The sequence below is a fragment of the Neopelma chrysocephalum genome, unplaced genomic scaffold (assembly GCF_003984885.1).
Source record: "Neopelma chrysocephalum unplaced genomic scaffold, ASM398488v2 Primary Assembly neopelma1_70, whole genome shotgun sequence".
Lineage (NCBI taxonomy): Eukaryota > Metazoa > Chordata > Aves > Passeriformes > Pipridae > Neopelma > Neopelma chrysocephalum.
In genome coordinates, this window is record NW_020897730.1 from 4,264,464 (window position 1) to 4,280,529 (window position 16,066).

The following is a 16,066-nucleotide window of genomic DNA, read 5'->3' on the forward strand; positions in this document are numbered from 1 at the left end:
TGTGCTGTTTGGGTTTTTTTGTTTTGTTTTATTTGGGTTTTTTTGTTATTGTTGGGTTTTTTTGAGGTTTTAATAGCAGAACTCTTTTTGCACATGAGGAATTGCTTAAAAGTTTCCAGAACATTTTCATTCAAAAGAAAAAAAAAAAGGCAAACAAAACTATTGTGAGTCTGAAGGAAGGATGTGGATGGGCTCTCTCATTCTAGTGCCAATGGTTTCATTACAAGCTTTACATTTGCTCTTGTGGGTTTTTTATTTGTTTGTTTGTTTGTTTTCTTCTTAAAACACTATTACCTGTGTGCATTATGTAAGATTTTGATCTTCTTGTTACTTTTGAGAGTATAATTTAGTCCCTGTGGTTTTGAAGCAAAGCTTGAAGCCTTGTCTTGAACATTTTGCTGTTCTTAGGTTACTTAAGTGAGAAACAAGAACAAAATAATCATTTTGGATTGAAATAATTCACTTCGATACAGAAGTGTTTGGTTTAATGGACCATTTTTCTCCATTTTTCTGCTCTCCTTTCTTCACAAATATCTCATTTTTCTTTTCAAACACTAATAACTGATTTCTGCCTACATAAAGATCTAAACGCTGTAAGAAGTAGCCACTGCTAGTTTCAGATACAACATGTTTTTCAGAAGTCTCTGTCTAATTTACAATTGTCATGATTTACAATCACATTATATTCTCTCCACCTGTTTTTAAGTGAAAAAAATTGAATAACAGAGGAAGCTGGCTAAATAATACCCCAGTTTTGCACCTTAGTGGCCTTTTATTTCTGTTTAAATTTCCCATGGTAAAATATATTTACCCACACGCTCTGTTGCAAGATCACCAATGATGACATGAAAACTGCACTCTGCTTGGAGAGCTGAGAGCACAAATCAGCATAAAAATATAGAAAAGGACTTCTTTTCTCCTCTAAACCTGTCAAATCATAGATTCTTCTCACAACACCTACCTAACCAGATGTAGATGAAATTTCTTATTGGCAGCTTTGTGGCTTTTCATTCAGAAAAAAAGCATCACTTACTTTCTGCTGTGTTCAGTTCTGGAAGGAAAGCTTCATCCTGCAGTCACCACACTCCAGAGATTTCCTTCCTCAGTGAATTGTGGGTTGAAGTCTGCAGTGGGAACACTTTGTGAATCATTTGGGTTTTAATACTGCATTTACAGTGACACACATATACAGCCATGGACCCAAATCTTCAAGCTTTACAATTTATTTTAGTTGTGTATCCATACATTTGGCAGAGTCAGGCTGAGAAGGCCAGGTGCCATTCACAAACCTCTTTATAATTACCAGAAGAGATAAGTGTTTCTTTTTGGCATGTCACCTTAATTAGTTGGTTTTGGGAAACCATGCAAGAGATAGATATCTAATTTTCGCCTCAATTCCCACATTGATTCTGTGCTGGAGACAACTGACACCTTTTTTTTCCTTGTCAATGGTAAGGGGACCCCTGGTTCTGCTGGACAGCATGGTGAAAAAGGAGAGAAGGGTGATCCAGGAAGAGTTAGGATAAAAGGTAACTACACATTTTATCTTTAGCCTTTTTGTTTCCTATACAATGTCTAGGCAATAGTGTGAGAAAAACATATTCATCTACTCTTTAATAAATTCATTACTTCAGTAAGTTACTGAAACCTAGAGGGCATGTATGTCCAAATTGCTTTCTTGGTACCATCTCTTCTTGCTAAACACAAGATCAACACAGCATTTTGTGGTTTTTATTCTATAGTTGAGCCATAAAACAGTTTTAACAGCATGTTATTAATGCTAACAAATGATTTTTCATGTCCTGTGATTGATAGCTGGGGTCTTACAGAGGTTTGTATAGCAAAGACTCAGCAGAATATAAAATACTATTGTACAGAACCACCTCCTGAAGTGTCATATATCAATATCACAGCTGATCCTCAACTTAAGCCACCAACATCCTTCTTGGGAAAAACTCAAAGTTTCAATGACTATTCAGATTCCTGCTCCTATTTCTAAAAATTACTCTTGACCAGGCATTGAAGAGAAACAATAGGCCACTGGTTGCACAACTGAAATTCGTGTAATTAAATAGATCAAAACCTCTCCACAGTTATGGTTATGATTTGCAAAAGCAAAAGAAACAGAGAGCAGTAAATTACAGCAGTCTGAAGGCAAAGCTGAGTTAGAAATGCTAAACTAATTATTCAAACAAAAGATTGTCCATCTTATTGTTTATAAAAAGTTAGCTTAGCTTTGGATGCCTGTGGTTTTTTACAGATGTTGGAGAGGGGAAAACATTTTCTTCTATTTGCAAAGGATTTCTTGACACAGCAAAAGTTACATTTTTATAAATATCGGTGCAAGAGAAATCTAGGGTGTAAATAAAACCTTTGGGAAATACTGATGCAAATATTCTGCATCATATGACATTGCTACATCCTGATTTCACTGAAATTAAGAATAAAACTCAGACTGATTTCAATATTTTGACTCTCTGTATAGCATGAATAAAAGCCACATTCTTGTGGTGCCTCTAAACATGTCTTTTACAGAGAGACCAAGTTGTTCCATGAGGTGTCCAACTAAAGCCTTCCTAAGCCTAAAATACTTCACCAAGGAAATGTGAATTCAAGGACTGGGAATTATCATGCAGATATGATGAATGGTTACTCAGCATTTACCTAAGAAGAAGTAACCTCCACCTCCCTCCCCAAAAATAATTACTGAAAATATTATACTTCTTTTTCTTTTCAAAATATTTTAAGGATTAAAAGGTGAAAGAGGACCTACTGGGGTTCCAGGATATCCAGGCCAGAGAGGTCTTGATGGCAGAGATGGGGAACTAGGATTGCCTGGGGAAAAAGGAGTTGAGGTATGTTTGACTCTCCCAGATTGTTTTTCCATTTCAATTAATGTATTATCTTATGAAAGGTTATGAAAGTTTTTATCCACTGAAAAATTATTTTCTTGTAAATATCATTGCTTATTTTGGTATTCCTGAATATAATTTCTGCCATATACTGTGTCCCAATATTATGGGATCAGGAAGCAAAAAATCCACTAACCCCTTTGTTCCTATTGCCCTTAAATATTTAAAAATACTAACATCATCCATGTAGTCTCTTAATTGTGGAAAGTGGTTTCTCCACATAATTCTCTAACATGCTTTTTCATAATCAAAGAAAGGAGAAAAATTAGCTCTTGTTACTTCTTACCAGCAAGTTTTCTTTCAGGGCGATGCTGGAGTATCACTTCCAGGTGATAAAGGATTCCCTGGGCTCCCAGGACCTCCTGGGGTAAAAGGACAGATGGGATTGCCTGGTTTGGGGTTTCCTGGCCCTCCAGGAGCCAGAGGTAGCCCTGGAGACTTTGGTGATACTGGTAATGTTGGGCCACCTGGTCCAAAAGGCCAGAAAGGTAATTTTGACTGTTTACATTAAGAATGAAATAACAAAAATACATGTTTGGTGGCATCCATTACAGTTTCATATGTATTACATGAAGTGTTATTCATTTATAGTGAAGGTGTTCTTAATTTATAGGAAAATACAACTTATATTTAAGGCTTGGTCTGTTTTTTGTTTATAAAAAGTGCTTAGCCAAACAAAAACATCTGCACTGATAGTGATATATATGAACCGGAACTATACATAGAATTGAAATGAAAATATTATTTCTTTCTTGCACTAGAAACTATTGTAAAGACAAATTTCCAAGACAAGTAAAATAAAACCAAAATACAAAATTGTAAGAAATACAACTGTATTACAACAATTTGAAATATAACCAATATTATATAGAAGTGTCAAGAAAAATATATTTTAAGATTCTCCATCAAAACATAGATAATATGGAAATAACAATGTGCATAATTAGTCACTTCACATTTGCACATCTAGTTGGTTAGTTCCACAGAAATATTACAGTAAGTGTTCAGACTCCATTTATTCTAAAATTAAATAAGCCAGTTTCTTCTCCCTTTTGCTTCAGGTGAAACTATCTGCATCACATCACCATACCCTGGAAATCCAGGTCCCCCAGGTTTTAAAGGTGTTCAAGGTATGTTTATATATAGGAGAATTTTTTATTTTAATTGAAATTTAAGTTGCTAATTTTAAAAAAGAAGCTATCCTAAAAAGCTGCAGCATTCCACTTTTTCAGCAGATACATGTCTGAAAATGTAAAATTGCAAATACACAGGAGTATACTCATCTAATAGAATCAAGGGCCAGACAGCTGCAGTTTGCATGATCAAAAGGTGTGCAGGCTGCCTCCATAGAAATAATTAAGTGAAGGTAGTTTCAAACTCTGTCCTGCCTCAATTAAAATGCATGAGAGAGTCTGTAAAATATGCAGATGGCTGGAGTTAGATAAGACCTGGAGTATGTACATCTGGGTACTGGGAAAAAGAGATGTGCAAGGCAAGGATATGCTGCGAGGCTGTAATTTCTAAAACTATATTGCTCATGGCAGGTTGAAATTGAGCCCTAAAATCTGAAAACTTATTACCATTATTTCAATTTTTAAACTTAATTTAAATTCAAAGAACTCATCCAGGAACTGGCAAAACATTTCTTGTGATCGCCTCCAAAGCATTTGAAATTGCTCAGAAAATCCTGATCAGAAGAATTGGAGACAGTGGATTTTCAAGCTCCTTAATGTGGTATTACCCAGTTCCCTGACATCAGTATTGTGGGTGGGAGCAGAAGTTTATACAGACATGACAGAACAGGGATTCGTGTATTGAGCTCATCTGCACCATTCCAGAAGCAGGATATAGCACAGGAGAGTATAAGAACTTGACACCTGTCATTCACTATGTTAATACTGCTGGTGTCCTGTAACATTAAAATATTATAGGAAAGATTTTTTTTCTAATTCAGTTGATTTGCAATCTGCTGTTTATGGAATACAGAGTACATTTGAGAACTCTGTCAGTTTATGTATTTCTTTTTTATTTCCAGGACCAAAGGGTTTAAAAGGACTCCCTGGGCATCCTGGACCAAATGGCTTTGAAGGGCCAAAAGGCCGTCAAGGCAGGCCAGGAGCAGGAATCCCTGGGCCAGAAGGTGAACTGTGCTTCTCTTAATCCAGGAGACCTGCTGGTCAGATTGTAATATATAAATGCAAGGAAAGATAGCTACCATGGTAGAACACCGTAGCATAGAATATAGAATAAAATGCAAACTTCAACAAAAGCTAGTGGAACAGGAATCTTTACCAGTATCCCTTGCTTTATTCCAGCTTTGCAGGTGCTACAATAACCTGAAGTTCAGTGTCCAGAGAGGAAATATTCTCAGAAAACTGAGAACAATTAGTGAAATTTTAGGAAAGGGAGTAAACTGGACAAGAGTGACAGTAGTCAAGACAGATGCTGCCCCAAAGAAAACCCCTGTCACTTCCCACAGGAATTTCCTCCTTCAACCCTCATGTATCATTAGCTATAAATGAGAAATCTGAAATTTAATGTGTGATGTTATTTTTCTTTGCAAAGTAATAATTTAAATCTGGTTACATTTGGATTATAATACAACAGCTTGGGGGGAAAAACAAACAAACAAACAAAAAACCAAACACCTCCTGAATTATACCCTATTTGAATTTAAAAATCCTATCAACAGGCTTTCGAGGCACAGCTGGTGATCCTGGTGATCAAGGTGAAAGAGGATCTACAGTTGATGGTAGAAATGGCCCTCCAGGTCCACCTGGCATAGATGGTCAGAAGGGTCTTCCAGGTGACACCACTTATGGCCCTCCGGGAATCCCAGGCAACAGGGGACTGCCAGGACCCCCTGGTGCTCAAGGAGCAAGGGGTAATCCAGGCATTCCTGGGCTTCAAGGTATGGGCCTGTTTTTATGAAACAGTTTATGAAACATTTTGTTAAAGGAGAAAATCTGAGCAAAGATGGCCCTAATTGAGATAAAACTTCCTCTTACCTGGAACCATCATGTTGACTGTGAACAGTGCATCGTGATTTTACATTTACATTTTCACAGTTCAGGTTGACCAGCCACTGAGGGGATCTGCACTGCAGGAAGAGAAAGATGCCTTTACCCAGTTCATGGAGTAACATGCAGCTTCCTATTCTTACTATTACTTGCTGCCTGGTGTCCATCTGGGCTTGGGGCCTCCTGCTCTGCCACACAGATAGTCCTTGCCTCAGATTGTTTAGTCAAACCTGAACAGACTGGAAAAAGGCAGGAGAACACTCAGGGAGAGAGGGGTGAATTTCTTTGCCCTATTATGCAAAGAAATAAGGAAATAAGAAAAGAGGATATTATTATACAATAATATCCTTTATGTCTTGTGCACTACACTCCTTGCTTCTGCAGGGGAGTTTTGCTGGTTGCTGCAAAGAGATCTCCACAGTGCATTTCCTTCCCACTTTACAGAGGATATTGCTGTTTCCTTTTCTAGGTCTTCCTTTTGCCCAGCCTTAAGCACTTCCACACATCCTTCTGTGCAAGGAACACCTGTAGAACTGACCCCAGAGCTGTGTGCCTGGTGCAGGCCAGTGAGCTCCTCCCACTCTGCTCCTACTCATCAGAAACCATCATCCTTACTTAGAGATGGGGACTAAATTCATATTTGTTCCTTAAAGAAAGGAGCTTTCCACAACAGCCAATTCTAAATTGCAGGAAAGCACCAGTTTTCACAAACTGCAAAAACTAGAGGACAATTAAGACACTACAGTAACTGAACATGTAAATTTCAAAATTAAAATTAGGAATTCTGAAGGATGGTGAGGAATGGAACTAAAACATTTTATAATGCTGTTTTTTCCCAGGACAACCTGGCACTCCAGGATTTCCAGGTGCCAAGGGTTTTAGAGGCCCAGAAGGTGATATAGGAGCACCAGGCTGTCCAGGCTTCCCTGGTCCACCATGTGTCACGGGCTTACCAGGGCCACCAGGACTCAGAGGTGCCATGGGCCTGCCAGGACCTCAAGGTATACCACGTCCATGGGGTTGCCTCACAGCACTGAGCTTTGCACATAGTTTCTGGCAGATTTCATCACACGATTTTTGTAGCTGACATGACAAATATTTCCACGGGGCCTGCCCATTTCTGGGCGTGTACATTATATTTTGCGCATTTCTTTAAACTCAAGGAATGTAGACTGTGCATCCCAGATATTTTCCAACTTTCCTTTCTTTCCCATGCTGTTCTTTAACTGGCCAAATCACAGTGTGTTCACTATCAAGTAACAAATGGAAGAGTTAACTCTTATTCTGTTGTCCTCATAGCTTAACTGAGCTCCTGTCACTACTTTCATACTTTTATCTTCCTTATTCTTAAGTGGAATTGTTATTTAGGAAGAGCTAGGAGACATATATATCAAATGTATTTACAAATTAGTAGGGATTTTTCACAGTGCTCTTCTACTGATACGTCTGTCACTAAAGAAATACAAGAAAACAAACATTCCAAGTGATAAATCTAGGCAGGACCAGGACTCCAACATGGTAATAAAGCTTCCAAGTAATTTTGCCATGTTTGCTGATATTTAAATTTATACCAAAACTTTCTGCTTTTTAGATACAATTGCTGAACCTTTTCCTGCATTTACATACATAGATTAAAGCTCTTTTTCTCAGGTTTACCAGGCCTTAAAGGTCAGAGGGGAGACAGGGGCCTAGCTGGGCCACCTGGAATCAAAGGTCTAAAAGGTTCTCCAGGCTCACAAGGTCCCCCAGGTCCTCCAGGCTCACAAGGACTTCCAGGACTTCCAGGCAATAGAGGACCTGCTGGTTTCCCAGGAGAAACAGGTGTGTCAAACATCCTGCAAACCACTTCATCTATCACATCTCTTGTAGAGGAACCTATTTCTGCTGCTGTTAACACTAGGAAGTACTTTGCACCCTCCTTTCTTTCCAGCTTCAAGAATAAGACCCTGCAGCAGGGTAGAGTCAACTAACCATAGCACCCCTTGTTCTTTCTCTTATGATAAAATCAAAGGGATGGAAGTAGTTCAGTGCATGTTGGTGTATCCTGGTACTTTAGCTGTTTTACAGCACTGACCTATTTCCATGTATTATTTCCTGACTGTAATAGGTTGTAATATGCTATAGTAAGAACAATATGTTTTAGACATTGGCCCATTAAGGAGACTGGTTAACAGTGCCTTGGGATGCAATACTGAAGGGCAAAGAAGTCCAGGAAGGCTAAATATTCTTCAAGAAGGAAATCTGAAAGACATAGGAACAGGCCATCCCCATGTGCTGAAAGACGAGCAACAGGAAAGGTGACCAGCATGGCTGAACAGAGAGCTTTGGCTGGAACTCAGGAAGAAAGGGAGAGTTTATGAAGTTTGGAAGAATGGCCAGTCAACTCAGGAGGATAAGGGTATCATGAGCTTATGGAAGGAGAAAATTAGAGGGACCAAAGTGCAACTAAGACCTCGATTTGGCTACTGCTGTAAAAGACAATGAAAACATTTCTATAAATACACTGGCAAAAAAGGAGGGCTAAGGAGAATCTCCATCCTTTATTGGATGGGAGAGAGGCTGAGGTACTTAATCCCTTCTTTGCCTCATTCTTATGTAAGACCAATAGTTCTCTGGGTACCAGGCCCCTGAGCTGGAAGATGGGGACAGGGAGCAGAATGAAGCCCCCATAATCCAGTAGCCACATGCAAGATCTGCTGGTGTGTTGGGGATAACAGCTTTGGTAGTAAGTGTAGCCTAAATCTCCAGGAGGTGGCAGCAGGCAGGAGGAGAATGTTTGTTTCAAGGGAATCTGGGTTTCAAGAGATGTTTGATCTTGGCATGAAGCCAAGCTCCAACTGTTGGTTCTCTACCTTTGCTGATTTCCTAAGGAGTCCTTCTGAACTTCCTGCTTTTGCATTATACTCTTCCTTAGAGTATGACAGCAACGGTATAAGCAGACTGAACGTGTAAATAAAGCATTTCATATTACCAGGAAGCAAAGGGATTCAGGGACCCCAAGGATTCCCAGGACTCCCAGGAACACAAGGCACAATGGGAATCTCCGGTGTAAAAGGCGAAGAAGGAAAAATGGGTCCACCTGGGCCTAGTGGAGAATGTGGGGATATAGGAGTAAAAGGTTTGTAAAAATCCACTTCACTCTGTAGTTATGTTGATGCTGTGTTTAGTTTTGCTACTGCTGTGTTAGGAATATATTTACTTTTTATAGGAAAGAGAATAACCATCTCCACAATCACAGGCAGTACACAATTGCCATCTTTTGTAATCTTTCATAATTCTGATTTAATATCACCTGGGTTACTACTGAATTAACTAAAAAGTAAGAGAAGCAGGATAAATTTTGTTAGCAGTGAGCCTGGTGAAACAACTGAGAACCACATTAGTATTTGAAGGCTTTCTCTATTAGTGAAGCCATTACTAAAATTAATTTTCAGGACATGTCATTCATGAGATATACTTACATTCCATATTTTTGGCTCCAAGGTGAAAGAGGGTCTCCAGGAGACAGTGGCTACATTAACATCCGTTTAGAGAAAGGACAAATGGGAGACCCAGGGTTTCCTGGTGAGAATGGATTTAGAGGTGAAAGAGGTAAGTTCGTAAAATAAAGCCCTGGATTCATAAAATAAAGCATGGACACACATTCATCTCCTATAAATCACTGGTTTTCACAGGTAGGGACTCTTGGCTGCAGAAACGCCCAGCAACCTTATCATGTTTATGGATTCTTAAAGTAGCAGGATAGTTTCTTTGGACAATTACACAACACACAGAGTGTGGCAATACACAGTGTGAAAGCGTTGCCATAATCAAAATAAGTGTCAAATAATGGCTTGACTTTATTGGTCATTATCTTGATCTGCAATTAACTTCAGGTGAAAAAGGCAATACTGGTTTCAGAGGCACCCGAGGATTTCCAGGGAAGAATGGTGTTCCAGGACTGCCAGGTGACCAAGGTGACACTGGAGTGATGGGGTTTCCAGGATCATTGGGTTTCCCAGGACCAAAAGGCTTTAAAGGAATTACAGGTTTTCAAGGAGAACCAGGTGACCAGGTAAACAGAGTGGTAGTGAAATGTCCTGGACTTTGCAGTTATCTCCTGCCTCTAAGAAATAGGATGAAGGGTACGTGTATTGTACTCACCCATTAGATCTTCCCCTCAGAAGAGACTGTCAGTATAGTGGAAATGTAAGTTGCCTAATATCTAAATGCTTTGATTACCTTTTAGCGGGAACTGTAGTTGGAGTCAGCAAAGGGCCTCTCCCAGCTGCATGTTCTGAGTTTGTTCTCTTGCCACTTGGTGGAAGTCCAGGCTACACTACACTAATTAGGGGGAAAAAAACAGATGCACCATCAATTTTTTACCATTATTCCTAAGAACAGATTGACAGATCACTTACCACAGAGATCATAACACAGCGGCAGCACAATTAGGAGATTAATATGTAGCTGCTCCTTCATATCTCACTGTGGCCAAGCCAAGAGACACAGCAAACCAAGTAATCTCTGGCTGTAGTGCCAGTTTGCCCCAAGCAGACCCCAGGCAAGCAGTACTGCTCAGGAACAAATATACAATCTCACACACACATATATATATATATGGATATAAGGTACAATTCTTCACTTCTTGTGTGCTAGGCAGACAGACAGTGAGATTACATGAAGCATAAAGCACAGGGTTTTTTGGTAAAAGGGACATATTTTTTCTTGATTTGTATTTTATGAAATTTCTTTGAAGAGATAATGTGTGATTTGACGATTATAGATCATTATTCAAAAGGAAAAATAGGGAAATCTTTACATTTTTATTGTTACAATACAACATATTGCTGATTAATGTTTATAGTAAATTTTGGGTAACATACAACAATATTTGGTATATTTTAATGGTACCTTTTAAATCAAATTACTCAGGCCATCTGTGAGGAATTTAAGCTGTTATGAGCCAAGAGTTAGAATAAAGTATAAAAGCACAAATTCAAAATTATTAGCAAGTCTAATCTACAGTTTCTTGGAAGTGTTAGTGGTCAGTGTTAGACATGTAACAAAGACAACATGCTTTTCTGTTGAGCTTAAGATACAGTTTTTCTAAGAGCACCAAATGCTCTTATAGATTATTCCTGCTACACATACCATATGTCAAACATTTTTATTTTGTTTTTTAAAAAAATCAGGGTGATGTTGGCTTACCAGGAATCCCTGGAAATCCAGGACTGACCGGCCCAAAAGGATGCAAAGGTAATGAGTTTATACAGACAGGCTTTGAAAAGAGCAATATTGTTATGATGTGTGTGCAATAGATGACACGGACTCAGTAGAAAATATAATTTCACTTCTGTCCTGCTTTCCCTTAAAACATGAGTGTAATTAGAAACAAGTCTGACTTACCTGAAGGCAAAAATTGCATTTCAGTATACCCTGTGACAGTTTTTTCCTTTAAAAGATGATCTTACTAATTTAGAAGATAAATTTGTGTCCAATTTCACAGAGTTTAAAAATTCCATTAAAAAACATGTACAAATCCATTCTTATGGATATGGAAAATTAGTCAATATCCATAAAAGAAAATGCAATCAAGGTGAACTGTCATAATTCGCATGTGCCAAAGCAGTTTTCATTCTGTGTTCTCTCAGTCCCTTTTATAGCTGTTAATATCTATTAGTAAATTTTCTGATCTTACAAAATTGTCCAGCTTTGCTTTTGTGGCTGAAAAGGATACTTGTATAAAATGGAAGTCATTGTACCTCCACAGGCGAGAGAGGCGACCCAACTCCTCTGCTTGGTGCACGTGGTCGGAAAGGGGCTCCCGGAGATCCAGGATTACCAGGTACCTCGGTCTGACTGACAAAAGAATCGGATTTAAGAGCTTGTTTTCTCTCAGTTTTGTGAGCAGAGAGGGAGCTCTGCTTCCTGTGCATACTGAGTGGTTCTGTAGTGAACCACAGGGACTAAAGAGACATCCCAGTGTGCAGCAAGTGTGGCATGAGCATAGGAGGTGGAGTCTGCTGCGGTCCAGCACAGCACTGATGGACACAGCAACACTTACTGGAACCAAACCTGGCCTGGCTGTCTCGTGCTGGCCATTTCTGCTCTGTCAGGTATCACCAGTGAGGGCTGTACAACTCACTGCTAATAGGCAGATGCAAAGATCTGAAATATTTGGATAAGATTCTCTTTCTAGTCAAGAAACCCTTTACTTATATTTTTTAACTTATCATGAAATGAAGAATGGGCAACTTTTAAAAAATAAATGCTAGATTACTCTTTTTTTTTTTAGGACTCTGTGGATTCCCAGGGGAGAAGGGTTCACCAGGAATCCAAGGACAACCTGGAGGGCCAGGATCCAAGGGTGACCCTGGATATCCAGGAATACCTGGATTACCAGGTAACACCAAAATTTAAAAAGTAGCGTGATAGCACTGTTGAGGAGGCCCCTCTGTGGAGGAGGCTAGAGAAATCAGAGATGTGAAGGGGTGTATTGAAAGCTATTTCTGTGCCTATAGACAGCAGAAATTGTCTGCTCAATCTCAGAGAACAAGATCCATCAGTTCTTCATTCATCCCCAAACACTTTAAGGTACCACTGATTAACACAGTGTATTGCATAGCATGGGGGAAAAAAAAAAATCAACAATTTAATAGATTTGCATAATCACAGATTATTTTTTTTTCCGCTCTCAGGAGCTACAGGTCCTCAGGGATTACCAGGTGAACCTGGAGAAAGAGGGAAACATGGAATTTTGGGGCCTCCAGGATTGCAAGGGTTACCTGGATCCCAAGGCAGAAAAGGTAAAAAGTATACAGTGCCATTCTAGTGGTAATGTAACAGTATCAAACATAAATACCCTTTTAGGAGGGAAAATGGAAAAGGCCTGACTGTGACCATGATTTGGATTCTGTGGTCTCTTAAAGTACTAGAAGAATTAAGCCAGTTCCCATCACCTTTGAAAAGTAACATAAATGCTACTTCAGAAAATTGGGATACAATTTAAAAGGAGAAAGGTAGAAACAGAGTCTGGCTCAGCTGATGTAACTAATAGCAGAACTCAAGAAAAAGGAGTTTGCAGTAATTCAGTTGTTTCACTTCAGTTATGCTGTGTTCTACATTTTCACCATGGAGTGCCACTGTTACTCTACAAACCCAGCAGACTGCAACGGACAGATTTGTCTTCCAAACTTGTTTTAACAAATTATGATAACTTGTTTTTTGTTGTTGGTTTTCTTGTGTTGTTTTCTCCCAAAACTGAATTTTGAGGGATTTAATGTAGAAGTGTTTCCTCCAAATCCTAATTTACATTTCTCACCATGATTATTGTGTTTAGATTGAACTGTAGTTCATCCATATGGTTGTTTTTGTTGGAGAACATGATTAACTTTTTCTATGTTCAGAATTGAAATTTTAAGTTACAGTAATAGTTCACGAAGAAAGTTATCAACTCTGTATCCTCTCTCTGTTATATTGTGCTTCATAACCAGTTCCTGAACAGGAAAAATATTAGTGATCCATATACAGAAACCACAGTAAAGTAACACTTGGAGCTGTGATAAATGGTTAGAGAGAACAACAGATCCACTTTTTCAAATTCAGCCTAAGGAAAAATCAAGGTGGTTTCTTATAAACTACTGAAAATGTAAATGAAAAATGGAAACCATTTATGATTGTCTGCAGTAAATAAGTGGTGCTGATTTAAACTGTCATGACAGATTCCCTGCTGGTGCATAATGTACAAGAGAGCATTTCAGTGTTGCAAACAATATCTGCTGTAACAAAGGCAAAGATCTGCAGTGGCAGGGATATCTGAATTGAGAAGGGTCAAGAAAACCACAAAACATTCTTCTGCTGAAAACTTCTTCACAGCAGATGGACTCTTTACTTCCTGTCATAAGTGATAAGACACTTCTTCTCTATATTGTGCAGAAGTTATTCCAAGTCCTGCACAGGAACATAACAAATTAACACAAGTGCTGCAGAGGGAAAAGTTCAGTTCCAAATAGTGGTTCATTAGACACCGAATTGCCTGCTGGATTCTATATATTGCCAGCATAGTTGAGAAGAAGGGTAGCAACTTTGAAAGTACACCCAGTAATGAAAACGGAATGGTATTTGTATTCCAATTCAATTGGAGAATATAGATCTTAGTGCTGTTTTCAACAAGTGTTGTTGCCAGCATTAAAAATGAAATTGGCTGTGCATAGCTAAGTACAGAGCCTTGTCTGTCCCACTGGTTCTCATTTGCATGAAAGGCCTTGTGCCTAAAGAACTTGAGGATTTTTTAAAAATTAGTTAAACAGCATCTACAAAAGTATAATCCCATTTTCTTTATTACAGTAGTTTTACTAGTTAAGGACTTAGTCTGGCAAGCCTTACTTGTGTGAGTAATCTTTGATGAAGAAAGTAATATTAAGAACATCAGCAGAATGACCTGTAGAAGTAGAAGCTGAATTGGGCTGTACAATACAGAAACAGTAGTTCATGCACAGGTCAGCCAATTCAGCTGTACCTAGAAATATGGGACTATAGCAATCCAAAAATCTAGAATTACAAGTGCTGATATTATAATGGATTGTTGGCAAATGTGTCAGAAATTCCCTGGAAAGCAAGTAAACCAAGCCATCGATCTTGCCTGAATGAGTCAAAGATCAAAAAAGTTTTAAATGGTGACCTGGGGACCAAAATTAGTTAGGAGTTGGTAATAATTTTAAAATACCACTGTTAAATTCCCCAAATGCAACTCTTACATAAATTTGAAAATGGGAACATGTCCAAAGCACAAGGAGGCTACAGAAAGCAGGACTTTAACTTAGAATGTCATGAAAAGTTAAAGAACAATTAATTAAGGGCAAGAAGATATTACTGGTTGGATTACTAGTACCCCACATTATAAAGTGGATTACACAGAGAGTATATTATAAATGTCTTTCAGGTTTTCAAATGGTCTTCTGGATTTAAATTTTTTCCAGTCTGGTGTTTGCTACAGGCTGGAATTTTTTTCCTTTTCAATTCATCCATTGTTAAACTTTAACTAAAATAATTCAACAGTTCCTGAGGGCAGAGCTATATGATTATAATTTTTGGTGTGCCTGTTAGAGAACTCTAGTGCCTTTTTATTTTTCCTTTCTCATATGACCCACCTGTGAACTAGGGACCTTTAAATCTGGCAGATGAAGTAGTTGATGAAGGGCATTTGTGTTGCTGTTCCTACAGCAATTTGTCTCTGCCAGATTTGACCAGTTCATAAACTTAAATATGTCCATTCATATGTGCTTAAGTAGAGCAATAAGATTCATTCTGTGGATATATGGCAGATTGTTGTGCTACAGGACATGCTGGGATCGAGCACAGGCACCACGACACAGAACTTACATATCTTCTGTGCCAGGAAGGAGCTAGACAGGGAAAAGGAGACAAAGATAATTCAGACTTGTGGAAAAAAAAAAAACCCGGTGCAACTGGACTGGGAATCCTGCATGACAGGGAGAGGAATTGGTGGGGAAGGAAATGTGACATTGATGAGCAGCAGAGGTGGAACAGAGACAGGAACAGGCACTGACAGTATTGTTCAACTAATTGATGATCAGTGTCCACTCCAATCTGTCCCTCTCTGGAGGAAGAGGCATCCCAAGTCCATTGCTCTGTCTGAAACTTCTTTGAAACCTGTGACTACATGACCCATCATTTTTGCCAGATATGTTCCTATCACTAAGTAAGAGACTGTACATTTTCATATTTAATAATTTATATCTACAATTTAGGAGATTATAAAGTGCTGAAGACATGGAGATATTTTTTACCCTTCACTGCAAACAATAAACACAATCTCAGATTAGTTCAACTTTAAAAAATGGATGAAAAAATACCATCTATGTTTTTACTTACTGTTTTCTAGCAATTTTCAAAAAAGCACAGATTATAAAGCAATAGCTGTATCTGACTAGATTTAAGTCACTGTCATCTAGTGAACATACTATCATGTGCCATCATATGTCTCAATTACAGATATGTTGTCTTCAAAGACTTTGTGCTGTTCAGTTCAGAAAAATTTTGTAATAGTGTGGTGCAAAAAAGCAGAGTTTTCTGTATGAAATCTGCAGGACCAGAGAAAAGAAGTCGGGTGAAAATTTAGCCTCTTTTTAG

At 38.6% G+C, this 16,066-nt stretch overlaps 1 protein-coding gene and 1 long non-coding RNA gene across 4 annotated transcripts in view; one reads left to right on the forward strand and one right to left on the reverse strand.

Moving 5' to 3' along the window:
• Positions 1 to 16,066, forward strand: part of COL4A4 (collagen type IV alpha 4 chain) — a 68,830-nt gene that overhangs the window by 39,307 nt on the left and 13,457 nt on the right. For all 3 annotated transcript variants that reach the window (XM_027686063.1, XM_027686064.1, XM_027686065.1), the window contains 15 exons: positions 1,457 to 1,529; positions 2,749 to 2,855; positions 3,217 to 3,400; positions 3,974 to 4,042; positions 4,948 to 5,052; positions 5,605 to 5,823; positions 6,772 to 6,933; positions 7,583 to 7,753; positions 8,907 to 9,050; positions 9,416 to 9,523; positions 9,808 to 9,986; positions 11,107 to 11,170; positions 11,685 to 11,759; positions 12,210 to 12,317; positions 12,613 to 12,720. In XM_027686063.1, coding sequence (XP_027541864.1) covers positions 1,457 to 1,529; positions 2,749 to 2,855; positions 3,217 to 3,400; positions 3,974 to 4,042; positions 4,948 to 5,052; positions 5,605 to 5,823; positions 6,772 to 6,933; positions 7,583 to 7,753; positions 8,907 to 9,050; positions 9,416 to 9,523; positions 9,808 to 9,986; positions 11,107 to 11,170; positions 11,685 to 11,759; positions 12,210 to 12,317; positions 12,613 to 12,720 — 1,876 coding nt within the window. The remainder of the gene's footprint in view (positions 1 to 1,456; positions 1,530 to 2,748; positions 2,856 to 3,216; positions 3,401 to 3,973; positions 4,043 to 4,947; positions 5,053 to 5,604; positions 5,824 to 6,771; positions 6,934 to 7,582; positions 7,754 to 8,906; positions 9,051 to 9,415; positions 9,524 to 9,807; positions 9,987 to 11,106; positions 11,171 to 11,684; positions 11,760 to 12,209; positions 12,318 to 12,612; positions 12,721 to 16,066) is intronic.
• On the reverse strand, positions 1,025 to 9,445 carry LOC113969012. Its single transcript, XR_003534717.1, has 3 exons — positions 9,394 to 9,445; positions 2,774 to 2,835; positions 1,025 to 1,124 (listed from the first exon to the last, which is right to left on the reverse strand). It is a non-coding gene; the product is annotated as an uncharacterized LOC113969012 (long non-coding RNA).